At 44.6% G+C, this 27,263-nt stretch overlaps 1 protein-coding gene across 1 annotated transcript in view; it reads left to right on the plus strand.

Annotated features, from left to right (window-relative positions):
- Positions 1–428: 428 nt before the first annotated feature.
- The window catches only part of spock2 (SPARC (osteonectin), cwcv and kazal like domains proteoglycan 2), an 86,426-nt gene continuing 59,591 nt past the window's right edge, over positions 429–27,263 (plus strand). The window contains exon 1 of the mRNA XM_072583529.1: positions 429–694. Within this exon, the coding sequence (XP_072439630.1) occupies positions 524–694 (171 nt within the window). The 5' untranslated portion in view covers positions 429–523. The remainder of the gene's footprint in view (positions 695–27,263) is intronic.

Here is a 27,263-nt window from a genome sequence, read left to right on the forward strand (position 1 = left end):
TTTGTGTGTCTCTGTACCTACAGTATTGTGTGTGTACCTAGTTTTTGTGTGTCTCTATACCTGCATTATTGTGTGTACCTACAGTGTTTGTGTGTGTACCTACAGTATTTGTGTGTCTCTGTACCTACAGTATTGTTTGTATACCTACAGTCTTGTGTGTGTATCTACAGTGTTTGTGTGTCTCTGTACCTACAGTATTGTATGTGTACCTACAGTATTTGTGTGTCTCTGTACCTACAGTATTGTGTGTGTACCTATGGTGTTTGTGTGTCTCTGTTCCTACAGTATTGTATGTGTACCTACAGTGTTTGTGTGTCTCTGTACCTACAGTGTTTGTGTGTATGTGTATTTGTGTTGGGGGGAAGGAATGGGTGTTGTATATACTGAGGCGCAGGCTCGCACAGTCTCAGATTAGAGAGAGAGAGAGAAGGGGAGGGGGGTTGGGGAGAGTCGCGGATTTAATCAGCTCGCATTTCACAGCGACCAACCTGCGGGAGCAGTCGCATCCCTGTGGCCTGGGAGAATGCTGAAGCCGCTGAACTTCCTGCTGATCCCCTTGCTGCTGGCCGGAGCAGCGGACAAGGACAATCCTGAGAAAGGGGGCAGCAAGGGGAATTACCTGGAGGATGAGCAATGGCCGTCCGGGGTCTCCCAGTACAGCCAGCAGATCAAAGACTGGAACCGCTTCAGAGACGTGAGTGTTTCATTCGGAATTTCAACCAACCCCATTGATAGGGACCCAGGAAGCTGACCCGCTGCTATTCCCATTTGAAATACCGAAGAGAAATTAAATTTATACATTAAAACAAATGCTCAGAAAATAATTGCAAATGACAATGATTTGAAGATCGGATGAATTTAGCTGGGGGGGGGGCGGGAATCTCATTAGGAAAAGGCTAAATGGTGGGATTGTAATTATTTCGGACTGGCAACAATATTCCTAGCGTGGTGTATGCATTCACCTGCCGTGGTAGGGGGCAAGATTGCATATTGCACCATTAAATACAGGGCATCTGGTTAGGGGAGGGGGGGAATTGGGGTAAATTATGAGGGGACCCACATCGAACTGGCTATGGATTTGTCAGCTGCCAATAACAGTGTTAAGGCTTGGGATGGAACCTCTCAGTCAGTTCATTGTATCTGTTCTGGCGAGTTCTGTTTTTTTTTTGCCTCTGGGTGAAATCTGCAATGATACCCCCCTCCCCCAAAGAAAACGCAGGGGGAAAGGGTTAATAAGCCCAGCCATACCAGCTAGCAGGTAACTTCAGTTCGTAAAGATGTTATCCCAGCCACACTGCGTCTCCCAAATGTGTTTAATAAACACCGTTATTTATGTATTTATTTATTCTTTGAAACATTAGGAAGGGTAAACCTTGAATGAGGGTGTCTGAGGAGATTGGAGTCTTTTAAATAGGCCATCAGTGGGCATTGTCTTGTTGGGAGTAGCAGTTCTGGATGATGAGGTAGATGGTTCAAGAATGGAGGTTGGTGACATATCTGACACGCACTACTGGTCTTTTCTTGCTCCGATTGTCAGCTCCCTCTTGTACCGTCTTGTGGAATATTTTAGTCAGCCTCGGTTCTAGTCTCGGCTGAGAAGCTGGTCTGAATATCCCTTTGGAGGGAAGACGGACTGTGTGTTTCACATCGCCTCTGCGGTGCAGATCTGAGCTGAGATGTTGCCCCTTTTCTGTAGCTATGGCGACTGAGCCTGTCTAAGGTGGTATAGTGCCGCTGAGCTAGAAGCCCCGGACTGATGGCTGGGGAAGAGCAACATAAGGAGCTAAACACACACCACAGTGGCAAGTGATGAGAGTCCGAGGGATTCCTGGTCAGGCGGGTGATGGTTTGAAACAGAAACAGGAACAGGAATAGTCCATTCAGCCCTTTGATCCTGTTCCACCATTCCATATGATCATGGGTTCATATATGATCCTCTATCTCAATTGCAACTCCTGCTTTCTCCCATTCCACCTTAATGCCTCCACCAGAGCAGAGATGTACAAGCTGAGGCTGTAAAGACTCAGACAGCATGTGGAACATTGCAGGTAGTTTTGACCCCGCGTCTAAGGAAGGATTTGCTGACATTGGAGGAGATCGAGAGAAACGTTACAAGGATGATCCCGGAGTGAATGACTTTTCATGGGAGGAGTGGTTGAGGACTCTGGGTCTGTAGCCAATGGAGTTTAGAAGGCTCAGAGGGATTCACTTGAAACTTACAGAATACCGAGGCCTGGATAGAGTGGACTTGGAGAAGATTGTTCCAAAAGGAGAGACTAGGACCCTAGGGCACAGCCTCAGAGTGAAGGGTCAACTGTTTTGAACTGAGGTAGGAGGAATTTCTTCATCCAGAGGGTGGTGGCTGTCCAGAACTCATTGGCACAGAGGGCTGTGGAGGCCAAGTCATTGAGTGTATAAGACAGAGATATATAAGTTCTTGATTAGTAAGGGGATCAAGGGTTACAGGAAGAAGGCAGGAGAATGGGGTTGAGAAACATATCAGCCATGGTATGTTTCTCAATGGTGGAGCAGACTCGAAGGGCCAAATGGCCTAATTCTGCTCCTATATCTTATGGTCTTAAAATCTAAAATAAAATCTAATATAATCAATGACTTGACCTCCACTGCCTTCTGTGGTAGAGAATGGAAGTTGGAGCCTGTACCATCACTATCCATAGTTCCAAAACGAGCATGTTGCCATAGCAACACTGACCCTGAATGAACTGTAATGCACTGTCTCATCTCATTAAACAGGTTGGATCCTCTCACCATCTGGAAAAGGTCAAGCGGGTGATTTTCCAAAAAAAAACTTCTGAATTTATATAGCACCTTTCAACGCTTCAGGTTGCCACTTTGCAGACAATGTAGTACTTTAGATTAGATTACTTACAGTGTGGAAACTGGCCCTTCGGCCCAACAAGTCCACACCGCCCCGCCGAAGCGCAACCCACCCAGACCCATTCCCCTACATTATTTTTTGAACTGTAGTCGCTGCTGTAGGGAAACAAATTAATGACTTATGCACAGCAAGCTTCCACAAACGACCATGTGATAACAACTAAACAGAGCACCTTTGTGATGTTCGGTTGCAAGTTTAATAACAGTGACAACATTGGCAAGATCTCCTCAGTGATCCTGTGCATTGAGTCTGCTCCACCATTCGATTGTGGTTGATATGTTTCTCAAGCATACAACCTTGTTACCCTTGATCCCCGAACCAATCGAGAACCTTTTTATCTCTGTCTTAAATGTACTCAAGGACTTGGCCTCCACAGACGTCTAGGTGAGGGAAGGGAGAGAGTACATGTGGAGGAAACAAACAGAAAAGGCTTATTAATTCTGAGTCATTTGGCACCTTGGTAAGGGAACTGGGTCAATAGTCCATTTAGAAAAGGGGTTTAATAGTTATGTAGATGTCAATCGATCTGTTTAAATCACTTGGTAATTAGGAAGACAGTTTTTCAGTCTGTTGGTTGGGGAAGGGATTGAGTCAGTTATGCACACAGTCTAAACGACGGTACTTCTCTGGAGTGAATGGCTTTTTCTCCAGTCAAATTTTATGTTCTCACTTAGATCCTCGGTTGCCAACTTGGAGGTGCAGCTCTGCTTTCCAGACCCATGCTGAAATTGTTTGCTGCATTCAGGGATCAAAGATTCACACCGTGCAGTGACAGATATTGCTGGGGTGCAGCTGAAAACATTCATCCTCTCTTTGCATGCAGACACCACTGCACAGCACCACAAATCCTCACCCCTAACGGTCACTAATGCCCAGCCAGAATGTTTTGGCACACTGTAAGACTGTGCAACATGTTCCTATCCGAGTGCATATAAACTACTTTGACGCACAATCACACTGAAAATATTGCAGAGACTGGGAAACGTCTGGCTTCTGAAAGGATATGAGTGAATAGTGATCATCTGCCCAATTATTGATCAGATACGTTGGTGTTGGACTGAGGTGGACAAAGTCAGAAGTCACATGACACCAGGTTATAGTCCCAACAGGTTTATTTGAAACCACAAGCTCCTGCACCTGATGAAGGGGCAGCACTCAGAAAGCTTGTGATTTCAAATAAACCCTGTTGACTGTAACCTGGTGTTGTGTGATCTCTGACCAATCATTGATGCTTTAACTTTCAGCCCAGTTCATCGACCCTTCCTCTTCTTAAAAAGGGTGACATTGCAAAATGGACTAGGGTGGGTAGCCTTTGAGCATTTGCCCAGAGCAGAATTCTTGTCTTAAGAAGTCACCACATCTGCAAAACATCCACTTCCGCCCGTGGTCTGAAACTTGCTCACACATCAAGTGTCATTGAGTTAGAATGATTGTTTTTTAGAAGTCAAATCACCATGGCTTACAAACCTATGACTGTGAAACTGTTACAGAAACATTAAATAAAGTAAGAAACAAATTAAGTTATTCTTAATTTAATCATTCATGATACTCATCACCTCAGGACCTGAAAACACTTTGCAGCCAATTAGGAATGTTTGAAATGTGGGCTCTGTAATAATGTTTGAGTGACTGCGATGGTGGAGTATTGCATGATGAGCACAAGGGGCAACTTTCTCCCTCCTGTAGCCAGTCCCCTCCCTGCAGGCCCCCTTTCCAGCTATGACCTTCACAAGCAGAGCTGCACCTTCTTGGCTGCAATTAGGTGCGCATCAGAAGTGATGCTGAATGAGCGTAGATTGGCTTCAAAGCACTTAACTTACAAATCCTTTTGACAGTGTTGTTCCCAGAGCTGCCAAGATCAGTGATAATGACATAAGCTTAGAAATTACAGGAGCAGATATTGGTGGAGGAACACTTAACTCATTTGTGTGAAATTTTCCCACTCACTATTTTAGCAGACATCACGTCTAATGCATTTGTGGTTCCATTAGCTATCGGCAAAGGCAAGAGCACTCTCACATCATGACAGAAGGTTTAAGTCCCATTCCACATACTTAAACCACAGAATCGAGGTTGACACTCCTAGTTAGTTTTGATGAAGGGCTTTTGCCTTAAACCTCGACACTCCTGCTCCTCAGATGCTGCCTGACCTGCTGTGCTTTTCCAGCACCACTCTGATCTTGATCTCCAGCATCTGCCGTCCTCACTTGGTCCTAGTTAGTACAGAGGGATTGCTGCGTTGTTGGAGGTACTGCCTTTCCAGTGATACATCAGACCAAAGCCTTCTTTGACCTCACAGACAGATGCAAAAGATTGCACAGCCTCTACTTGAGGAAGAATGGGGGGGGCTATCTTCCCAGTGTCCCTGCAACTAATTATTCTTCAACCAGTATTGACGAAGGTGAAACCTGAATATGCCACAGATCTGAAATAATAACAGAAATTGCTGGAGAAACTTGGCAAGTCTGTACAGGGAGAAACAGAGTTAACATTTCGAGTGCAGTATGACTCTTCACCAGAACCCAAGCAAATAATCTGATCATTATCCCATTGCTTTTTGAGAAATTGGTCTGTGTCTGTATTAGCTAATTGCATTTTCAATATTGCAAGAGGCTATATTTTAGGTATTATTGGCTATGCTTTGGGACATCCTGGGATCATGAAAGGAATTATATAAGTCTTCTTTGATTAAAGGAGTGAATGGAAAAATGTAACACTCCTGGTATATAAATATTACTGACTCATTTCAACTCTGAAGAAATGGTGTAGTTAAAAATGCTGAGATCGGCTTGGCTGGCTCTGAGGAAACTTTGCTTCTGTTAAGTATACTGAGCAACCTGGTTGCAACAAGGCCTTTCAAAGAATTGTTTGGGATCCCCGAAGGCCGGCAGACCATAAAGTGTAGGAACAGATATAGGCCATTCAGCCCATTGAATCTGCTCTGCCATTCTATGACATCTCAGCCAACATGATAATCCTCAATTCCACTTTCCTGCCTTTCCCTTGAATCCCTTGTTGATTAAAAATCTACCTCAGCTTTGGACATAATTATGACCCAACATTGCAGCCCTCCATGGTAAAGAATCCTACAGATTCCCTTTCATCTCAGAGAAGAAATTCCTTCTCATCTTCATCTTAAATGGGTATTGCCTTTATTCTGAGATGATGCCCTCTGGTCCTAGACTCTCTCACAAAGAAAAACAACCTCACTGCATCAACCCTGTCAAGACCTCTAACAATCTTTCATGTTTCAGTAAGATTGCTTCTCATTCTTCTGAAGTCCGATTAATATTGTTCCAACCTACTCAACCTCTCGCCACAAGACAATCCCTCCACACCTGCGATCAAAGTAGTGAACCTTAGACTCATAGAGTCATAGAGATGTACAGCATGGTAACAGATCCTTCGGTCCAACCTGTCCACGCCGACCAGATATCTCAACCCAATCTAGTCCCACCTACCAGCACCCGACCAATGCCAGTTTCTCAGATAAGAGACCAAAACTGTTCATTGTATTCTAGAATTCCTGTACAAGCTTTAATGCCTTCAGTAGGAAGGGAAAATGTTCAGCCGCACATTATACAGTTTTTGTTGGATGGACTTTAACCAGGCATATGTCATAATGGGCAGCTGAGATATAATGTCTGAAATACAATATTCTCCAAGGTGAAAATGGTAATCATTGTAGTTGTAATAAGAATGGAAAGTGCTAGAGAATCTCAGGAGGCCTGGCAGCATCTGTGGCGAGGGAAGGAGTTCACATATCGAGTTCAATATGACCTTTCTTTGGATTGGTTTTCATAATGTCAAAGTGATTGTGTTACACTGAGATAAAGCTGTATTTATATAGCAGCCTTTCCTGTCTTTAACATCCCATGGGATAGGTTACTTTGAAGTTCCTCATTCGTGATGAAGGGCTTATGCCCGAAACGTCAACTCTCCTGCTCTTCGGATGCTGCCTGACCTGCTGTGCTTTTCCAGCACCACACTCTCAACTCTAATCTCCAGCATCTGCAGCCCTCACTTTCTCCTCCTTTGAAGTTCAGTCATTGTTGTCCAGTAAGCAAATGAGGCTCTTGCTTCGCGCACAGCAAGATCCCACTAAGAGCCAGGAGGTGAATGACTGATTAATCAGTTTCGGGTGGTGTCAGTTGAGGATGGAACATCCGACTGAGAGAATTCCCAAACTTTGCTTTAATGCTGCTGTTCCACACCAACCAGAGTTTTGTTGAATATCTCACATCCTGACGCAATCTAATGGGTAAACGTTTATTCACTGAAAATGAGTGAAAGACCAGGAGGGGAGATAGAGTGAATTTCTTTCACATACACTGCCGTTATGATCTGGAATACAACATTTGAAATAATCATAAAGTTTTACAGCAAAGAGGCCCTTCAGCCCATTGTGTCTGCATCGGATATTCAGCACCTAGCTATTCTAGTCCCATTTCTCAGCACTTGGTCTATCATAGCCTTGCGTTCTGTATTGTCTCAAGGGTTCATCTAAAATATAGTGATGGTTACCACCTCCACCACTCTACAAGGTAATGCGTTCCAGACTCCTATCACTCTCTGGTGTAAAAAAAACCTTTCTTACATCTCCAGTAAACCTGCTGCCCAGCAAGAGAAATCTATATTCTCCAGGTTATCGACCCCACATCTAAGGGAAAGCCTTCTTCCCCCAGTGCCCCTCATAGTTTTGTTCATCTCAATCAGGTCCCCTATCAGCCATCTCTGCTCTAAGGAAAACAACCCCAGCCTAATGAGTCTCTCTTCAAAGGTGAATCACTCCAGCCCAGACAGCATCCTGGTGAACTTCCTCTGCACCCTCTCCAGTACAGTCCCATCCTTCCTACAGTATGGTGACCAGAGCTACACACAGTACTCCAGCTGTTGTCTGGGTAATGTAATATAATAAGAGCAAATATCCCATATGCCTTTTTAACCAATGTAGCCACTTATCCTGTTGCCTTCCAGAATCTGTGGACATTCACACCAAGGTCACCCTGTTCCTCTATACTTCCTACCATTCATTGTATGCTCTTGGGACTTGTCAGCCATCCCAGAATATATCATTTCATTTCATTCAGGATTAAATCCCATTTGCCATTGTTCTACCCATCTAACCAGCCCGGTTTGTATTTTCCTGCAGTCTAAGACCTTCCTCCTCACTATTTAACATGCCATTAATTTTCAAGTTGCCTGTGAACGTATTAATCATTCTTACTACATTTTTGTCAGGATCGTTTAGATTAGATTAGATTAGATTACTTACAGTGTGGAAACAGGCCCTTCGGCCCAACAAGTCCAACACCGCCCCGCCGAAGCGCAACCCACCCATACCCCTACATCTACATTCACCCCCTACCTAACACTACGGGCAATTTAGCATGGCCGATTCACCTGACCTGCACATCTTTGGACTGTGGGAGGAAACCGGAGCACCCGGAGGAAACCCACGCAGACACGGGGAGAACGTGCAAACTCCACACAGTCAGTCGCCTGAGGCGGGAATTGAACCCGGGTCTCAGGCGCTGTGAGGCAGCAGTGCTAACCACTGTGCCACCCACAGAAAACAGCAAGGGACCCCATCACTGAACCCTGCAGTACCCTGTTGGTCACAGACTTCCAGTCACAAAAGCAACCTTTGACCATCACTCTCTGCCTTCTGCCACTAAGTCAATTTTGGATGCAGTTTGCCAAATTGCCTTGGATGCCATGACCCCTTCTTGATCAGTCTCCCATGCAATATCCTATCTACAGCCTTATTGAAGTCCATGTAGAATGCATCCACTGCACTACCTCCTCAAAAAAACTCAATAAAACCTACCAGAGATGATCTACCCTTCACAAAGCCATGTTGATTATCCTTACCTCTCCAAGTGGTGACTGATTGTGTCCTCAGAATTGTTTCCAAAAGTTTTCCAACCGCTAATCTTAGGGTGGTAGTAGCAGAATCGTCTGTAACTTCCAAAAGCTAAGCACTTGAAAGGGAGACTCTGCGGGACAATGAGGAAAAAGCAGCGAGAGTGGAAGTAACCGGATATATTTATCCAGGAGCTGGAGTAGGCATGATGAATTGAATGGGTGAAAGTGAGGACTGCAGATTCGAGAGATTAGAGTCGAGAGGGTGGTGCTGGAATAGTTGACATTTTGGGCAAAAGCTCTTCATCACAATGAGTTGAATGGCCTCCTTACGTGCCCTCGGGTTCTCTGATCTCAGGATGGAAGAGGGTTAGGTACTTCTTTCTGTCCTAGGCTGTAAGGATTATTACCTTATTGAAAAAAAAATCCAAGAAATTATGTTGGTTAGTAAAATCTCAGTAACCCATTTCCCCCTCTCTGCTTGGCATTTCCTGACACATGACTGAGCAATTTTTAAAAATTTGGTTTCTTCATTGTATTCTTTCTGATTTCACCTCTGACCTTTACCCTTGCTTTTAGTTGCTGACCTTCTCTATTTTATTGATATTACTTTTATACATTGCTCTTGTGAAAATGCTACTCTCTTGATTTTTCCAAACTCCAAAAGGTGCTGTCCATCTGCCTCCTCCTTCTGATCTGTTTATCATAATCTCGTGGTGAAACACATTCACACAGGACTGCTTGTGTTGTTTGATTTTTAATATTTTGTCCTCCTTATATATAAATGCAGATAAACGTGTGAAAAGATTGGCTCCAGTTATTTTAATGTTAGTGGTAGTTGTCCACTCACTCATCAGGGCTAGTCAACTCCATGGGCTAGTTTATTTAAAACATTAAAACACAGCATAAGTTATGAATCAGACAGGACAGCAAACAAACAGAATTCGCTGTGTCCAGCTTGGAGACTCATAGCAGACCAACTGTCAGGCAGAGTCATAACATTGTACACATAGTCATTGAGTTCTTAAAGGTGACCTCTCTTAAAGGCAAAGTACACAAACAAGTTTTATCCTTTACCAGGATGCTATCTGCAATATAACAACAACGAGTTGACGTCTAAGATTTTTTTAAAATCCAAACTTGCAGCCAACTAATGACTAATCGTTTGATTTGTGGTTTATTAGGATTTGTGTTTGACTGAGGCTCTACCTGCCCTTTCATTACTGATGTAAATTATCCCACAGCCCCATTTCACAGAAGCACTGAGAAATATTTCCCTGGTCCAGGTGTACCCCTCAGTCAGCATTGTCAAAAGCAAGGTTCAGGTTAGAATGAAGCCATTATCGCTTTATCATATGTAGCAGCTTGCTGTATGCAGATTGGCTACCGCAGTCTCTACGTTGACAGCACTTCAGAAGTATGCCACTGTCTGTGAACTGGTTGGGACGTTCTGAAGTGGTGAAAGTCACTTTCTAAATGCAAAAGGTTTCCTAACTCAGAGCTAAATGGTTTTCATTCTGCTTTTCTCACAGGGAAATGCCCCAAAACCCTTTCTAGTAAGAGTTTATCAGTTTGAAGCAGCAACAGAGATCTTGTTTAGAATCATTTAATTTGAATTGATTTGATTTATCTTTGACACATGTACCTAAGCACTGTGAAAAGTTTTATTTTGTGTGCAGTACAGGCAGGTCATAACATTTAAGGACTTGCAGATCAAAGGATGCTGAGACAGAGCGAGTCATACGGGGTTACGCCTGTACAAAATCAAAATCAGCATTAGATTTGAAATGAGAGGATTCATAGAATCCCTGCAGTGTGGAAAGAGGCCATTCAGCCCATTATGCACTGGCCCTCTGAAGGGCATCGCACCCAAACCCAAGCCTGCATTTATCACAGCTAACCCACCTAACCTGTACACTAGCTCCCAGCCCTGCCGAGTTTTCACCATCCCCCCAGACCTCCCCCTCACTGAGGATGAACGATCAGTCCTCAGCAAAGGACTCACCTTCATCCCCCTCCGTCCACGCATCAATGAATTTAATACACGCCGTGACGTCGAACAATTCTTCCACCACCTCCACCTCCGAGCTTACTTTCACAATCAGGACTCCCGCCCACCTTCTGAGGACCCCTTCGCCCACCTCCAACACACTGCATCCACCTGGACACCTCGCGCTGGCCTATTACCTGCCCTCGACCTCTTCATTTCCAACTGCCGCCGGGACATTAACCGCCTCAACCTGTCGACTCCCCTCCCCCACTCCAACCTCTCACCCTCACAACGCACAGCCCTCCAATCCCTCTACTCCAATCCCAACCTCACCATCAAGGCAGCGGATAAAGGGGGCGCAGTGGTAGTCTGGCGCACTGACCTCTACACTGCTGAAGTCAAACGTCAACTCGAGGACACCTCTTCCTACTGCCCCCTCGACCATGACCCCACCCCCCATCACCAAATCATCATCTCACAGACCATACAGAACCTCATCACCTCAGGAGATCTCCCACCCACAGCTTCCAACCTCATAGTCCGGGATCCCCGCACTGCCCGGTTCTGCCTCCTTCCCAAGATCCACAAGCCTGACCACCCTGGCCGACCCATTGTCTCAGCATGCTCCTGCCCCACTGAACTCATCTCTACCTACCTCGACACTGTCCTATCCTCCCAGTCCAGAAACTCCCCACATACGTTCGAGACACGACCCACGCCCTCTACCTCCTCCAATACTTCCGTTTCCCCGGTCCCCAACGCCTCATCTTCACCATGGATATCCAATCCCTCTACACCTCCATTCGCCATGACCAGGGCCTCCAAGCCCTCCGTTTTTTCCTCTCCAGACGTCCCCAACAGTACCCTTCCACCGACACTCTCATTCGTTTGGCCGAACTGGTCCTCACCCTTAACAATTTCTCCTTTGAATCCTCCCACTTCCTCCAGACCAAAGGGGTAGCCATGGGCACACGTATGGGCTCCAGCTATGCCTGTCTCTTTGTTGGCTACGTAGAGCAGTTGATCTTCCGTAATTACACCGGCACCATTCCCCACCTCTTCCTCCGCTACATTGATGACTGCATTGGCGTCACCTCGTGCTCCCGCGAGGAGGTTGAGCAATTCATCAACTTCACCAACACATTCCACCCTGACCTTAAATTTACCTTGACCATCTCTGACACCTCCCTCCCCTTCCTGGACCTCTCCATCTCCATTAATGACGACCGACTTGACACTGACATTTTTACAAACCCACCGACTCCCATAGCTACCTGGATTACACCTCTTCCCACCCTACCTCTTGCAAAAATGCCATCCCGTATTCCCAATTCCTCCGCCTCTGCCGGATCTGCTCCCAGGAGGACCAGTTCCACCACAGAACACACCAGATGGCCTCCTTCTTTAGAGACCGCAACTTCCCTTCCCACGTGGTTAAAGATGCCCTCGAACACATTTTGTTTACATACCGCACCTCCGCCCTTAGACCCCACCCCTCCAACCGTAACAAGGACAGAACGCCCCTGGTGCACACCTTCCACCCTACCAACCTTCGCATAAACCAAATCATCCGCCGACATTTCTGCCACCTCCAAACAGACCCAACCACCAGGGATATATTTCCCTCCCCACCCTTTTCCGCCTTCCGCAAAGACCGTTCCCTCCATGACTACCTGGTCAGGTCCACGCCCCCCCCCCCTACAACCCACCCTCCCATCCTGGCACTTTCCCCTGCCACCGCAGGAACTGTAAAACCTGCGCCCACACCTCCTCCCTCACCTCTATCCAAGGCCCTAAAGGAGCCTTCCACATCCATCAAAGTTTTACCTACACATCCACTAATATCATTTATTGTATCCGTTGCTCCCGATGCGGTCTCCTCTACATTGGGGAGACTGGGCGCCTCCTCGCAGAGCGCTTTAGGGAACATCTCCGGGACACCTGCACCAATCAAGCACACCGCCCTGTGGCCCAACATTTCAACTCCCCCTCCCACTCTGCCGAGGACATGGAGGTCCTGGGCCTCCTTCACCGCCGCTCCCTCACCACCAGACGCCTGGAGGAAGAACGCCTCATCTTCCGCCTCGGAACATTTCAACCCCAGGGCATCAATGTGGACTTCAACAGTTTCCTCATTTCCCCTTCCCCCACCTCACCCTAGTTCTAAACTTCCAGCTCAGTAACTGTCTCCTTGACTTGTCCAGACTTGTCCTACCTGCCTATCTTCTTTTCCACCTATCCACTCCACCCTCTCCTCCCTGACCTATCACCTTCATCCCCTCCCCCACTCACCCATTGTACTCTATGGTACTTTCTCCCCACCCCCACCCTCCTCTAGCTTATCTCTCCACGCTTCAGGCTCACTGCCTTTATTCCTGATGAAGGGCTTTTGCCTGAAATGTCGATTTCGAAGCTCCTTGGATGCTACTTGAACTGCTGTGCTCTTCCAGCACCACTAATCCAGAATTTTTCAAGACCAGTCTACCTAACCTGCACATCTCTGGACTGTGGAAGGAAACTGGAGCACCCAGAGGGAACCCACGCAGACACAGGGAGAATGTGCAAACACTACACAGGCAGACACCCGAGGGTGGAATCGAACCCAGGTCCCTGGTGTTGTGAGGCAGCAGTGCTAACCACTGAGCCACCGTGCCACCTGTTTACCTTCCATTCCCTGTCCTCACCCCCACACCCCCCTACTTTATTGCATTATTCCCACCTTGGCTGAGATGAGTCAGCTGACTACTTAAGACTGAACTCAGCACCTTTCTGGTCCCAAAAGATATTTTCTGATCGACCTGGTCAGGGAAGTCATTACACAACTATGGAGTACGTGGGACCTGAACCCAGACTTTCTTGTCCGGAGGTAGACGCCTGCCACTGTGCCATGAGAGCCCCTTATAAACCAGGCGCAATCAACCAGGCCATCAATCCGAGTCCCCGGTAAACTAATGAGCATCGCCTTTGTGCCATTTCCCTGCACTGTGAGATGACAACATTGACAGCTCCTCCTCGGAGTGTTTGAGGTGTTGAATGGAGCCTCCCCCAACCTCTGCGTTGCTTTAGCCTGGAGGAGCGAACCCGTCAAGGTCACATTGTCAATGGGCAACACAGCAGTCCGTCTGGTGACTGAGTGCACTCAATCCTTTTGGAATTCTTAAAATAAAACCACGGAATACAGGGCGAGAGCTAGCTCTGACGTCTAGGAACTGAGCTGCAGGCAGCTCCGGCTATTGTTTCCGCCCCCTTGGGCTAACTCCATTTCCATGGTAGCAGGCTCTGTACAATAGTAACGAGAGCTGCTCCCTGCACCAGGCTGAACACAGAAACCGATGGTGCTTTTTGGACAGTAAGCTTCCTTGTGTACTGAGAATAAATCACCCAGAACATTACCTGGGGATGTGAAGGTGTTAAAAATAACAGACTGTAGCCCTGCATCATCGCACACACACACACACACACACACACACAGAGCACTCTTCAGATGTAGTGATTTGCTTTTGCAACCTATTGGTGCAACAGCTGCCAGGCGCACAGCAGGGCCCCACCCTCAACCATCAGCTAAACCTATGGCTCTGAGTCAGGAAGGAACAGTAATATTGTGCAAGGTGATTGATGGTACACGAAGTGCACAATGTGGTGCCTTTGTCCCCATTGCAAGAGAACTCACGGGGAGTTGTTGTTGGCCATAGCTGCTCTCTATTAGACAGAGAGAGATGACTGGTGATGGTTTAACGTGAGGGTCGCCACATCTCTGGCGAAGTGAGAGTTTCCTAAGAAGAGCCCTTCATGGTAACCTCAGCTGGTGCTGAAATGGAACCCACGCTGTTGGTGTCACTCTTTGGATGAGTTGAGATCATAGTTATTCTAATGGTTTGGATGGAAGAGACCGGAAGCAATAGGAACAGGAGTAGACCATTCAGCCCCTCAAGCCTCCTCTACCGTCCAGTGGTGTAGTGACCAAAATGAGGTCAGCCAAGTAGATCTCCTGGAATATGAGTTCCCTGGCTGGGCTGTTAATCTGGTCTAATCAGGGAGCCCTGGCTGACAGATATAGACAGGAGTGTCAGGGTCTCTGTTCACTCTAGGAGGTGGCTCTGAGGGAGCTGGATCAGTATATTGTATTATGAATGTGTAAACAAAGGGTGACTTGGTGACAGGATACCAGCCTTCGTGGAGTTATTTCAAGTAAGATTATAGCTGATTTGATATTCCTCATGCCCTTTTAACTGTGTTTTCTCTATAATTCATGATCCCTGTTCTGGCAGAAGATCTATCTATCTCAGCCTTAAATATACGAAAGGAGTCCACCCCCACAGCTCTCAAGGACAGGGTTCCAAACAAGGGTCTGTAATTCCTAATCCGTTTGAAAAGGTTCCTTTCAATTGAAAAATGTTTCAGAACTTCTGATGACAAGGTACATTTGTTGTTGAGTTTCACAGGGGTAATGTTCACCAGCGCACTGTGCAGGTGGTTAGATTGGTTATTGTTCAGAGTGCGGCTTTGGTCTCCTTATTTGAAAAAAAAGGATCAAGGTACTTTGGAGCACAATCTTCTGGTGCATTGGTAATGTCCCTATCTCTGGGTTGGAAAGTCCTGATTCAAGTCTGAGCTTACTCCAGAGATGTGTCATGACATCTGAGGAAGGGTCACTGGACCTGAAAGGTTAACTCTGATTTCTATCCAAAGATGTTGCCAGACCTCCTGAGATTTTCCAGCAATTCCTGTTTCTGTGTGTCATGACATGTCTGAACAGGCTGACAAAGATACCTAAAGTTGCTCTGGAATAGTTTGGAGAAGGTCCAATCGACTCGATCCTGGGACGGGGGGGAAAGTTTGCTTTGAGGAAAGGTTGGGCCTATGCCTATTGAAGAATGATCATTGATCTTATTGAAACAAAGTAGATCCTAAGTGGAGACTAGGATGATGTTTCTCACTATGTTAGAGACTGGAATGAAGGGTAACGTTTTAAGAGTAAGAGATTTCCTTTAAAAGACAGAGATGGGGAGATGTTTCCTGTCAGAGGGTCTGTGGAATTCTGTTTTCCAGAAGGCACTGGTGGTTGAGGCATTGAATGAATTCAAAGCTGAAAATGATGATTTTTTTTGTGAGACAGGGAGGTCATGGGTCATGGGAGGCAGAGAGGAAGGTAAGGTGGGGCCTGCAACCAGTTCAGCCAAGAATACATTGAATGATGGAGCAGGTTCAATGGGCCAAATGGCCTACTCCTACACCCATCATACAATGCAAGCCAGACTTCCTACTCTATGTTTGTGTGCGATCAGTTTCCAGGATTGTGATCTTCAAAAATTTAGAAGAGTCTTTTTTTAGTGGAAACATCTTGCTAAACAATGAACTGGGAGCAGCAGGTTACTGACCTGAGAGTTCAGTGCAAGGCATTGACAGAAACGCACATTACAGTTGCTTTTCGGTAGAACAGACTTTCTTTATTTGAATAAAATAAAGAACTGCAGACAGTAGAAATTTGAAACGAAAACAGAAATTGCTGGAGAAACTCAGCAAGTCGGGAAGCATCTGTGTAGAGAGAAACAAAGTTAACATCTTGACTCAGTAACCCTTTCTTCAGGACTAATAGCATCTGGGAAACAGTGGTCTTTATATTGACGAAAAGGGGTGGGATACCAGTCGGAGGGAGTTCCAGGATTTTGACACTGACTGGATGGTGAAATATTTACAAATCAGGATGGTGTCTGGTGGTGCTCCCATGTATTTGCTGTCCTTGTCTTTCTAGATTCTAGATCAGAGTGGTGCTGGAAAAGCACAGCAGTTCAGGCAGCATCCAAGGAGCAGGAAAATCGACGTTTCGGGCAAAAACCCTTCATCAGGAATAGAGGCAGAATCCCTGCAGGGTGGAGAGATAAATGTGAGGAGGGTAGGAGTGGGGAGAAAGTAGCATAGAGTACAATAGGCGAGTGGGGGTGGGGATGGAGGTGATAGGTCAGGGAGGAGGGTGGAGTGGATAGGTGGAAGGAAGATAGGCAGGTAGGACAGGTCATGGGGACAGTGCTGAGCTGGAAGTTTGGAGCTGGAGTGAGGTGGGGGAAGGGGAAATGAGGAAACTGTTGAAGTCCATATTGATGCCCTGGGGTTGAAGTGTTCCGAGGCGGAAGATGAGGCATTCTTCCTCCAGGCGTCTGGTGGTGAGGGAGCGGCGGTGAAGGAGGCCCAGGACCTCCATGTCCTCGGCAGAGTGGGAGGGGGAGTTGAAATGTTGGGCCACGGGGCGGTGTGGTTGATTGGTGTGGGTGTCCCAGGCATGTTCCCTAAAGCGCTCTGCTAGGAGGCATCCAGTCTCCCCAGTGTAGAGGAGACCACATCGGGAGCAACGGATACAATAAATGATATTAGTGGATGTGCAGGTAAAACTTTGATGGATGTGGAAGGCTCCTTTAGGGCTTTGGATAGAGGTGAGGGAGGAGGTATGGGCGCAGGTTTTACAGTTCCTGCGGTGGCAGGGGAAGGTGCCAGGATAGGAGGGTGGGTTGTAGAGGGGGGAGCGTGGACCTGACCAGGTAGTCACAGAGGGAACGGTCTTTGCGGAAAGCGGATGGGGGTGGGGAGGGAAATATGTTCCTGGTGGTGGGGTCCGTTTGGAGGTGGCGGAAATATCGTCGGATGATTTGGTAGGGTGGAAGGTGAGCACCAGGGGGGTTCTGTCCTTGTTGCGGTTGGAGCGGTGGGGTCTGAGGGTGGAGGGGCGGGATGTCTTTCTAGATGGTAATGGTGGTTGCTTTGGAAGATGCTGGCTACAGAGCCTAATGCAGTGCCAAAACCCAATATCATTAGGGACGGAATTCTCCCCTCCTGATCCGGTCTGACTTGTTACGTGACTGCAGATCCATATCCATCCTTAATTGCCCTCTGAAAAGACTTAGTGAGCCACACACTTCAAGGGCAGTTAGGGATGGACAATAAATGCTGGCATGGCCAACAATGCCCTCAACTCATATAAGAAGAAAGAAAAGAATGTTTGCCACCATAGTTATCCTTTGGTGATGGGATCATTGAATTGGAACCTTTCGGTTGACTGCTGTTGCTATTTCAGAATGATTAAGAAGCTTGACTTAGGAGAACATTGCAAATTAAAGTTTGCATAGTATGCTGAATGATTTGATGTGTTGATAAAACATAACAAAATTATAATGTATCACAGCAATCTCAGAACACAAGAGGCAAAATCCTATTGTTACCACAAGGCCACTGGAGATTGTTCACTATCTTGTAGATGTTAACAGCTTTTAAATGACCATAATACAATTGATTAGATGTAGCCAAACCTTGAGAGGAGGTTTGACAGAAATAAAGAGGGGTGTGCATAAAGGGTATAAGAAGATTTTAGCATTAGTAGAAAAGATTCAGAAATCAATTACTTGAAGACAAATATTAATCAAGACTACTAGAAAGTAGCCATACTATGCACTAATGAGTTCTTGCTAAGGACCAGTACAACACGCCAGAGCGTTACAGAGAAGAACAGCTTAGAAAACAGCCCTTTGGTCCATTAAGTCAGTGCCAGACAAAAACAGGCACCTAGCTATTCCCCCACTTAGCCAATAGCCTTGTGTGTCTTAGCATCACAAGTGGACATCTGAATATTTCTGAAACATTTCGAGGATTTCTGTCTGTACCACCTTTACAGACAGTGAGTTCCAAATACCCACCATCCTCTGGGTGAAAAAGTCTTCTTTACCTCCCCTCTAACACCTTACTTTAAATCACTGCCCCTTGGTCATTGATCCCTCCACCAAGACAATAAATTCTTTCCTGTTTACCCTGTCATAGAGTCATAGAGATGTACAGCACGGAAACAGATCTTTCGGTCCAACTCGTCCATGCTGATCAGATATCCCAACCCAATGTAGTCCCACCTGCCAGCCCATATCCCTCCAAACCCTTCCTATTCACACATTCATCCAGATGCCTTTTAAATGTACCCCAGTCTCCACCACTTCCTTTGGCAGCCCATTCCATACACGTACCACCCTCTGCGTGAAAATGTTGCCCCTTAGCTCGCTTTTATATCTTTCCCCTCTCACCCTAAACTTATGCCCTCTAGTTCTGGACTCCATCTATGCAACTCATAATTTTGATTGACCTGTTTCTGTGCTAGAATTATATTCTATAATTCTAAGACTGAATACAATATAAAACTGAAGGATATACACTCCATTAATACTCTTTATGAATGAACATGGGTCGGTGGACAAGAGTTTGTGGTTTTAGTTATGTTTATTGGTCAATGCATTGAGTGTAGAAGTTGGGAGGTCATGTTGCAGCCGTACAGGACATTGGGTTAGGCCACTTTTGGTATACTGCGTCTAATTCTGGTCTCCCTGCTATAGAGAAGATGTTGTGAAACTTGCCCAGAAAAGATTTCCAAGGATGTTGCCAGTTTTGGAGGGTTTGAGCAATAGCGAAAGGTTGAATAGGTTGGGGCTATTTTCCCTGGAGTGTTGAAGGCTAAGGGGTGACCTTATAGAGATTTATAAAATCATGAGGGGCAAGTTATGGTGAATAGCCAAGGTCTTTTCCCCAGTGTCAGGGAGTCCAAAACAAAAGGGCATGGATTTAAGGTGAGTGGGGAAAGATTTAAAAAGATCGTAAGGGGCAACTTTTTCATGCAGAGGGTGGTGTGTGTGTGGAACGAGCTGCCAAAGGAAGTGGTGGAGGCTGGAAGAATTACAACATTCAAAAGGCATGAATGGAAGGGTTTAGAGGGATATGAGCCATGTACTGGCAGATGGGACTAGATTTATTTAGAATATCTGATCGGCATGGACAAGTTGGACTGAAAGATTTGTTACTGTGTTGTACATCTCTATGACTGGAGCATAAGGCTTGTCATAGGAGAAATTGGACAGTCCTGCTAAGAAGTGGATTGTTCAACATTTGTGCTTCTGTGGTAGTAGTTGAATTTTCCAAACTTCTTCCCTTACCTAGAATAAAAACCTACAGATGAACTGGTCATTCATATCACTGCAGTTTAATCATAGAATCTCTACAGTGTGGGAACAGGCCCTTCTGCCCAACATGCTGAAGGGTAACCCACCCAGACCCATTCTCCTACATTTACCCCTAACTAATGTATCTAGCCTACACATCCCTGAACACTACGGGCAATTTAGCATGGCCAATTCACCTAACCTGCACATCTTCTGACTGTGGGTGGAAACACCCATAGACACAGGGAGAATGTGCAAATTTCACATAGATAGTTACCCGAGGCTGAAATCAAACCCAGGGCCCTGGTACTGTGAGGTAGCAGTGCTCATCACTAAGCCACTGTGCCACCCTAAGTTTGGGTGATTTTGCTCCAACACTTTAAAACGCTTCACTGGCTGTAAAACATTTTAAGGCATCTGACATTGTATAAATACAAAGTCACTTTATGCATTTCCTGATTGTAGCATTAAGAACGGAATCTTGCAAACAAAATGGATGCTTCAATTTATTAATATTTGCAGAAAGCAAACCAATGAAATATTAAACATTTTCACAGACAATTTGTTATCAGTTTTATTTTGCTTCCACGGTGGTCATTCTGCAGAATCAAAACCAGAAATGGCTGGAAAACCTCAGCAGGTCTGGCAATATCTGCGGAGAGAAAACCAGTAAAACGTCTGATTTTTGAGGAAGGGTGACTGGACTCGGAATGCTAACTCTGTTGCTGAGTGCACACACACATTACCAGACCTGATGAGCTTATCCAGCACTTTCTGCTTTAGTTTCAGATCCTCAGCATCTTTGCTTTATTCTGCAGGATGATGTGTCCTCTTCCAAATCAGTTCCCTCTTGTTCCAGAGGCTGATTTCTTTTTTATTATTAGCTCATAGGACATAAGTGCTGCTGCCTAACCCCACAATTATTGCCCATCCCAAATTGCACAGTGATCAGTTGATAGTCAACTGTATTGCAGTGGGACTGGAGTCACATGTAGACGAGATAAGGAAGGATATAGTGGAATGCTGAATTTTGCTGACATTTGACCATGGTTACATGACCAAGAGTAAGCTGCAGCCTTTTATGCTTGACTTTTATTGCATTAAAATTTTACCATCGGCCATAGGATTTGAACCCATTCCCCCCCACCCCACCCCACCCCCCCCCCCCCCCCCAGGACGTTAGCCTTGGGGTTCAGGATTACTCATCCAGAAACAACCCCCACCTCCCTGCTGTTAAACTGCAGTGTAACAGAAATCTGTCGTTGAGTTAGGCTCCTGTGACCTTAGTTCGTATTCAGCAAAAACATTTCACACAGTCATTAATTGCTTTAGCTGAACTACATTAATATCTGAACCTAATTGTATGTGCTGTAGTGCTGCTGCAGGAAATTTAATTAAATGGTGTTTCACCTGCATAAATTTGCAATTTTCTGTATCATGGAGACAAATTATTTTGCACAACCTACTATCCCATAGGCCAGAAGTGTCTAATCATTTGCTTTCAAGTGTCATCTGACATCAAAAATCCTCAGGGACGCATTTGATGACTAAATGCATGCTCCCATTAATTTCCAGATATCCCAAATTGCTTACACTATCAAACCTTAATGTTCTCATTTATGTTGGCAAAAAGAAAAGCTTGCGTTTATAAAGCGCCTTTCACAGCCTTACAATGGCCTGAAGCACTCTGTAGCCAGCTAAGTATTTTTTGTTTTGAAAGTGTAAGGTCTGAGTAGGAAATGGGTGAGATCATTCACGCAATTCAGGACCCCCCCCCCCCCCACCTCACAAGGAGCAAATGAGATAATCTGTTGTGATATTCCTTCCAGAACAAATATTGCAAGAACTGCCCTGCATTTAAAATCAGACCGTTGGGTTCTTTACATTCTACTGAACTACATTAATATCAGAACCTAATTGTTCAGATGAGAAAGATATTGGAAAATCTCACGTGAAAGGCAGTACCTCTGACAATGCAGCCCTCCTGCAGTATTGTGGTAAAAATGTTGACCTGAATTATAATCTCAAATCTCTGGAGTCAGACTTGGGTCCACAAACCTGTAACTCAAAAGTTCATAGAATTCAGAAGATTAGTGACCCTGTGCAAGAAGAAACTCCTCTTCATCTGAATTGATCGGATTGAAACTTAGAGCATACTGAGAGGTCTGGGATGTGGAGATGTTGCCTCCCGTAGGAGAGACTAGGACCCAAGGGCATAGCCTCAGGGTGACGGGATGACTCTTTAGAACTGAGATGATGAGGAGCATCACTCTGAAAGATTGTGATTTCAGGTAAACCTGTGGGACTATTACTTGGTGTCACGTGACCTCTGACCTTGTCCACCCTATCATAAAAATTAATCAAATGGAGCCTTGAATAAATTAAAAGACCCAGCCCTCCCTACCTTTTGCAAAAGAGAATTACTCAAAACGAGAGAAGGAATTTCTCCTCACCTCTGTCTTAAAAAGGGAGAAGTCTTATTCTTAAACTATGGAAACGCCCTCAGTTTTAGTTCTCCGCCCCCATCCCATACATTCATTCCAGGAGGAAACATTTTCTAAGATTCCAATTTCCAAGCTAGAAGTGCTTTGGCAAATAAAGCCAGTTGTTCTGGTTAAAACTCACACCTTGAATTGTTTCCAACCCTCCATGGTCTAATCTGCTTCCTGATGAGAGGCCATTTTGCTCTCACACAATCATTGGAAGAAATTAGAGTCTCTTGTGGTGCAGTGGTAGTGTCCCTCCCTCTGAGTTAGGAGAGCCAGGTGCAAGTCTCACCTGCTGCAGAGTTATGCAATAACATCTCTGAACAAGTTGATTAAAGTAACTCGAGGGACAAAATTAAGGACTCTTGTGGGGTGGTAGTGTCCCTCCTCTGAGACAGGGCACCATGTTCAAATCCCACCAGCTCCAATATGTAATGACCTCTCTGGACTGGTTACTCAGAAATGATTCAAAGGCAGAAATTAAAGCCATGGTTCTAAAATCCAGAGATCCCAATAAGGGGGAAATGGCTGAGAGAGCTCTCTTGTCCTCCGTAAATCTGACTCTTTCTAATGTACCAAAGTAATTGGTGAAACATTCTGTTAATTTAAATGAAAAATGTTGTTTGAGACCTGAGGAATATAGTACTAAGCCCCTATGGGCAATTGAAGAGGAGTAATTTTCACTGATTTGCAAATTCTATTGAATTAAGAAAACTTTTATTGAACACTGTCATCAATGTTCACTCAAGCCACATCACATCAAATGAGCTACATGGAGGTACAGTGAACGCTGTTAAATGTGAACACAGCAGCCATTTTGAGCACAACAAGATCTCATTATTAGTGATGGAACAAATTCTCATTTAACTTACATCCAGTGAAAGTAGAAATATGGGTAGATATGAGGAAAACGTCAGCTCTTGAACATTGTCTTCCAAACTCAGATAGAATAATAATTTGTAATAGTAATAATTAACATGCCCAGGAACAGATCAGATGTACGACTATCATTCTTAGGTGTGCACCATTTAAGCATTAATTTAGTAGTCTACAATCCAGTTGAGATTTCACAAGCATTTCTTTTTTAATGATATAAAATTCAGAATGACCTTGGAGGTTCTCCTGAGGAATGCTCTGCATGAAAGCATAGCTCTTCACTGACGGTGAGAACAACACGATTTTAAAACCCAGTCTGAGACTTGGCTCCTTCATTGGACATCATTTATTTAATTTGAACAGTCGGACTCAGTGTTTGCCACATGGACCCTTGATGACGCAAAGGGAAGTGTGGAAGTGAGAAGATAATAAAAGCAGAATGGTTTGGCCATGAGCAGACTCAATGGACTGAGTGGCCTCTATCTGCTGCTGTGTTCAGTAGTAAAGGGATCATAGGGATATTGAACCACAAAGTATAGGGTCAACCAGGGAAGCACAAACTTAAAGATGAAGTGTTCTGGAGTGACAGCAGGAAGTACGTTATCACACAGAGTGCAATCATATGAGCTCCTTTCCCATCCCCCCCGATGAACTTCCAGAGGAAGTGGTGGATGCGGGTCCAGTTACAATGTTTAAAAGACATTGAGAAAACTCATGAATAGAAAAGATTTGGAGGGATATGAGTCAAATACAGGCAAAAGGGACTAGTTCAGTTCAGGATACCTGGGTTGGCATGATTTGGAGATGCCGGTGTTGGACTGGGGTGTACAAAGTTAAAAATCACACAATACCAGGTTCTACTCCATGGGTTGGCATGGATGAGTTGGACCAAAGGGTCTGTTTCCATGTTGTATGACCTTATGACTCTGTGCCTGAAAGAACTTCCACTGCTTCTGTGTTGCAGCAGAGATATCACACAAAGCTGATTCATTGCAGCAAGCATAATGCTCCTATGAAATCTGATCATGAGACTGGTATCAGTTTGGTAGTTTTTTAATAGTTATGATCCCAGCAGATGTTAATACTGGACTGAAATCCCACACTGAAATCTAGCTTGATCTTTATTTTCTTTAAAGGTGGGGGGGGGGGGGTCTTTCACTGAAACACAAATGCCACACAATGCTGATGATTTGGTTTTAACAAAAGCTTATTACGCAGAAGAAAAGAAGATAGAATAAACCAAGCTATTTACATATAATGCACATTGAACATTTTCAAAACATACACTAAAAATACAGCAGAGAGAATTCAGTTTGCTTTCACATTGATATGTTTAACTTCACTTTCAATGTTTCAATGTTTCTTTCAATTCCCAGTTTTGACAGTTTGATTACCTCTTCTTTGAGAAGTCACATAACCGAACTTAGACTTCTTCAGCTTCAAATAACCTCTTCAGATTCTGCATAACACTGCTGGTATGAAGGTCTCAACTGAAACCCTTACGATGAGATAATGTATTTCCTATTTGACTCCTCTCTCTAGGGGAAACTCTCTAAGAGTATGTATATGTTTAACCAGAATTACAGAATTGAATCCAAAAGCTTTCCAAGCTATTAATTAAAAAAAAGTCCTGATTCTTCTAAACTGAAAACAAAACAAGCTGATGCTCTTCAGTGTTTACTCTGTCACGTATTGTACACACCTAACCACAGAAGATGTATGTGTGATCTTTTTTTAGCTGTTACAAGTTATTATTCAATTGGAGCTTGAAAAAGGATGTTGAGTTTGCACGACTCGCAAACTGCATGAATAATACCCATTATCTCTCCACAGGATCCTTGTCTCAGACTGGTTTATAATCAAACATGGCTTCATAAATACTGACAAACTATTCATTAAATCCCCTCATACACAGAGTCCAACTCCATATGCCACTAGTTCAAAATCCAAACTCTTAAATGATATTAATCTCACATCTTGCATCAGACAATACCAAGTTACTGTTGTGGGTTGGTTACACAGGTGATGCGGTTTCTTCATTCCCTCGGTAATTAGCTACAGCACTGACTACATCATTTGGTTAATAAGGCAGTTAACCGGTTGACTTGAGGAATAGATGCAGCTCTTTCCCATCATTACCCCACCAATGCCTTTCGCTTTCCTCTATCCTTGGTGAAGATGGGTCTGCAATCTACCATCCATGACTCTGTGAGGCCACGTACCAAGGGCTAGCAAGTGGGTTATGCTGAATGGCTACTCATTGGAAGCAATGAACCAAATGGCCTCAATCCATACCACAACTTTCCATGGATCCGTGGCTCAGCAATGAGGGTGCCAGCCAGGGATGGTACCCAGGATGTGAGCCGCCTGTTACTGTAGATTGTTGGGGTACTTGGCTGGGGAAGCTAGAAGCAGTGCTTCTGGTTTCGCTACCAACTGTGTCAAGCCAATCTCAGCAGCTGGATCATTGGTGGGGTCTTGGTTTAACATCTCAACTGACTTTTGTGTCTCACTGCCTATTGATCATGTGCCTTTATTACAAGGACCTTGTGTGCAGTGGTACTCGCTGTACGATGGAGAAGAAGGTATCTCACTTGCCCTGAAGATGTGTCACAAAATACAAAATAGTTCCTTTGCATCTTTTATTAAATGGATGGTCTGGTCAAGCAATAGCTTGTTAAAGGAACTGGATACAGCTTGACAAATCTCCCAGTGAGCTGCGGATCCACTCATAATCTGTATTAATTTTGTTTAGACTTGGTTTTGACTTCCCTGAACTTACTGATTATTTTCATTTTTCTTCCTCTCACTTTCTCCCCATCTTATGCTGCCGGTCAGGAAGTGGAGGTTAGTGGTAGCTTTGTTCTGGTACATGGTTCACATTCTCTTGTATATGGTATAATTTTTGATTACTGTAAAAAAAACCTCATATTTTACATTACTGCAAATGCGCTATCTTACTTTGTCATAAATGCTGTTGCATTACAAAAGAATAGTGGATCCTGATTTACATGAACATTCTTAACAGTGATATTTGAATAAAGTAGAGAAAGTGAGGACCGCACATATTTGAATAAATTTAATTTAACTTTAATTGTTCCCAATAAATGTTGCCTCCTAAATTTCTGCTCACGTTTCTTCATCGGTTATGGTTAACTTTGACAGGTTAAAAATGTGATTTTGCTTCCCCTAACTGTTCGCCTGTCTTTGGGGAGTGCCCAATCTCTCTAACACTGGGTAGCAGCTGATGATCAGAAGGCAGTACTCTTGCCTCTTGTCAGGAAGCTGTGATTTCAATCTCCACTTTAGAGATTTAAATACAAATAGAAAGCGACTTGATGCAGTTATGAGGGAGTACAGATTTGCCAGAGATACCATCTTTTGTTTGAGATGTAAAGCCAAGACCCACTGACTTTTAATTAATTTGATTTTGATTTTATTGTCATATGTACTGAAATACAGTTGTTAAGCATCACATAACACCAGGTTATAGTCCAACAGGTTTATTTAGAAGCATTAACTTTCAGAGCGCCGCTCCTTCATCCTTTGAGTTACCTGATGAAGGACTAGCTAATGCTTCCAGACAAACCTGTTGGACTATAATCTGGTATTGTGTGATTTTTAACTTTGCACACCCCAGTCCAACACCAGCTCCTCCATATCACAAATACAGCAGTACAGTGAAAAGTGTATAATGTCACCACACAAGTACCTAGTATCTTAAGGACAAGGTAGAAAGAAAAAACAAAGTTAAAAGTTCTGGATGTAGGTTTGCTCACTGAGCTACAAGGTTCATTTTCAGACGTTTCATAACCATACTAGGTAACATCTTCAGTGAGCCTCCGAATGAAGCACTGTTGGTGTAGCCCGCTTTCTAGTTATATGTTTGAGTTTTCTAGGCTTGGTGATTTCATTTCCTGTGGTGACATCATTTCCTATGGTGATGTCATTTCCTGTACTTTTTCTCAGGGAGTGGTAAATGGGGTCCAAGTCAATGTTTTTATTGCTAGAGTTCCGGTTGGAATGCCATGTTTCTAGTAATTCTTATGCGTGTCTCTGTACTCTGAACGAACCTTCCACCTCAACAAGCAAGCCTACACCCAGAACTTCAACCTGAGCTCCAAATCTTCTCAAAACCTGCTAAAATTAAAAGTTAAACATTGCAGTAATTGTAGTATAGTGTA

Source organism: Chiloscyllium punctatum, chromosome 13, assembly GCF_047496795.1.
Source record: "Chiloscyllium punctatum isolate Juve2018m chromosome 13, sChiPun1.3, whole genome shotgun sequence".
Lineage (NCBI taxonomy): Eukaryota > Metazoa > Chordata > Chondrichthyes > Orectolobiformes > Hemiscylliidae > Chiloscyllium > Chiloscyllium punctatum.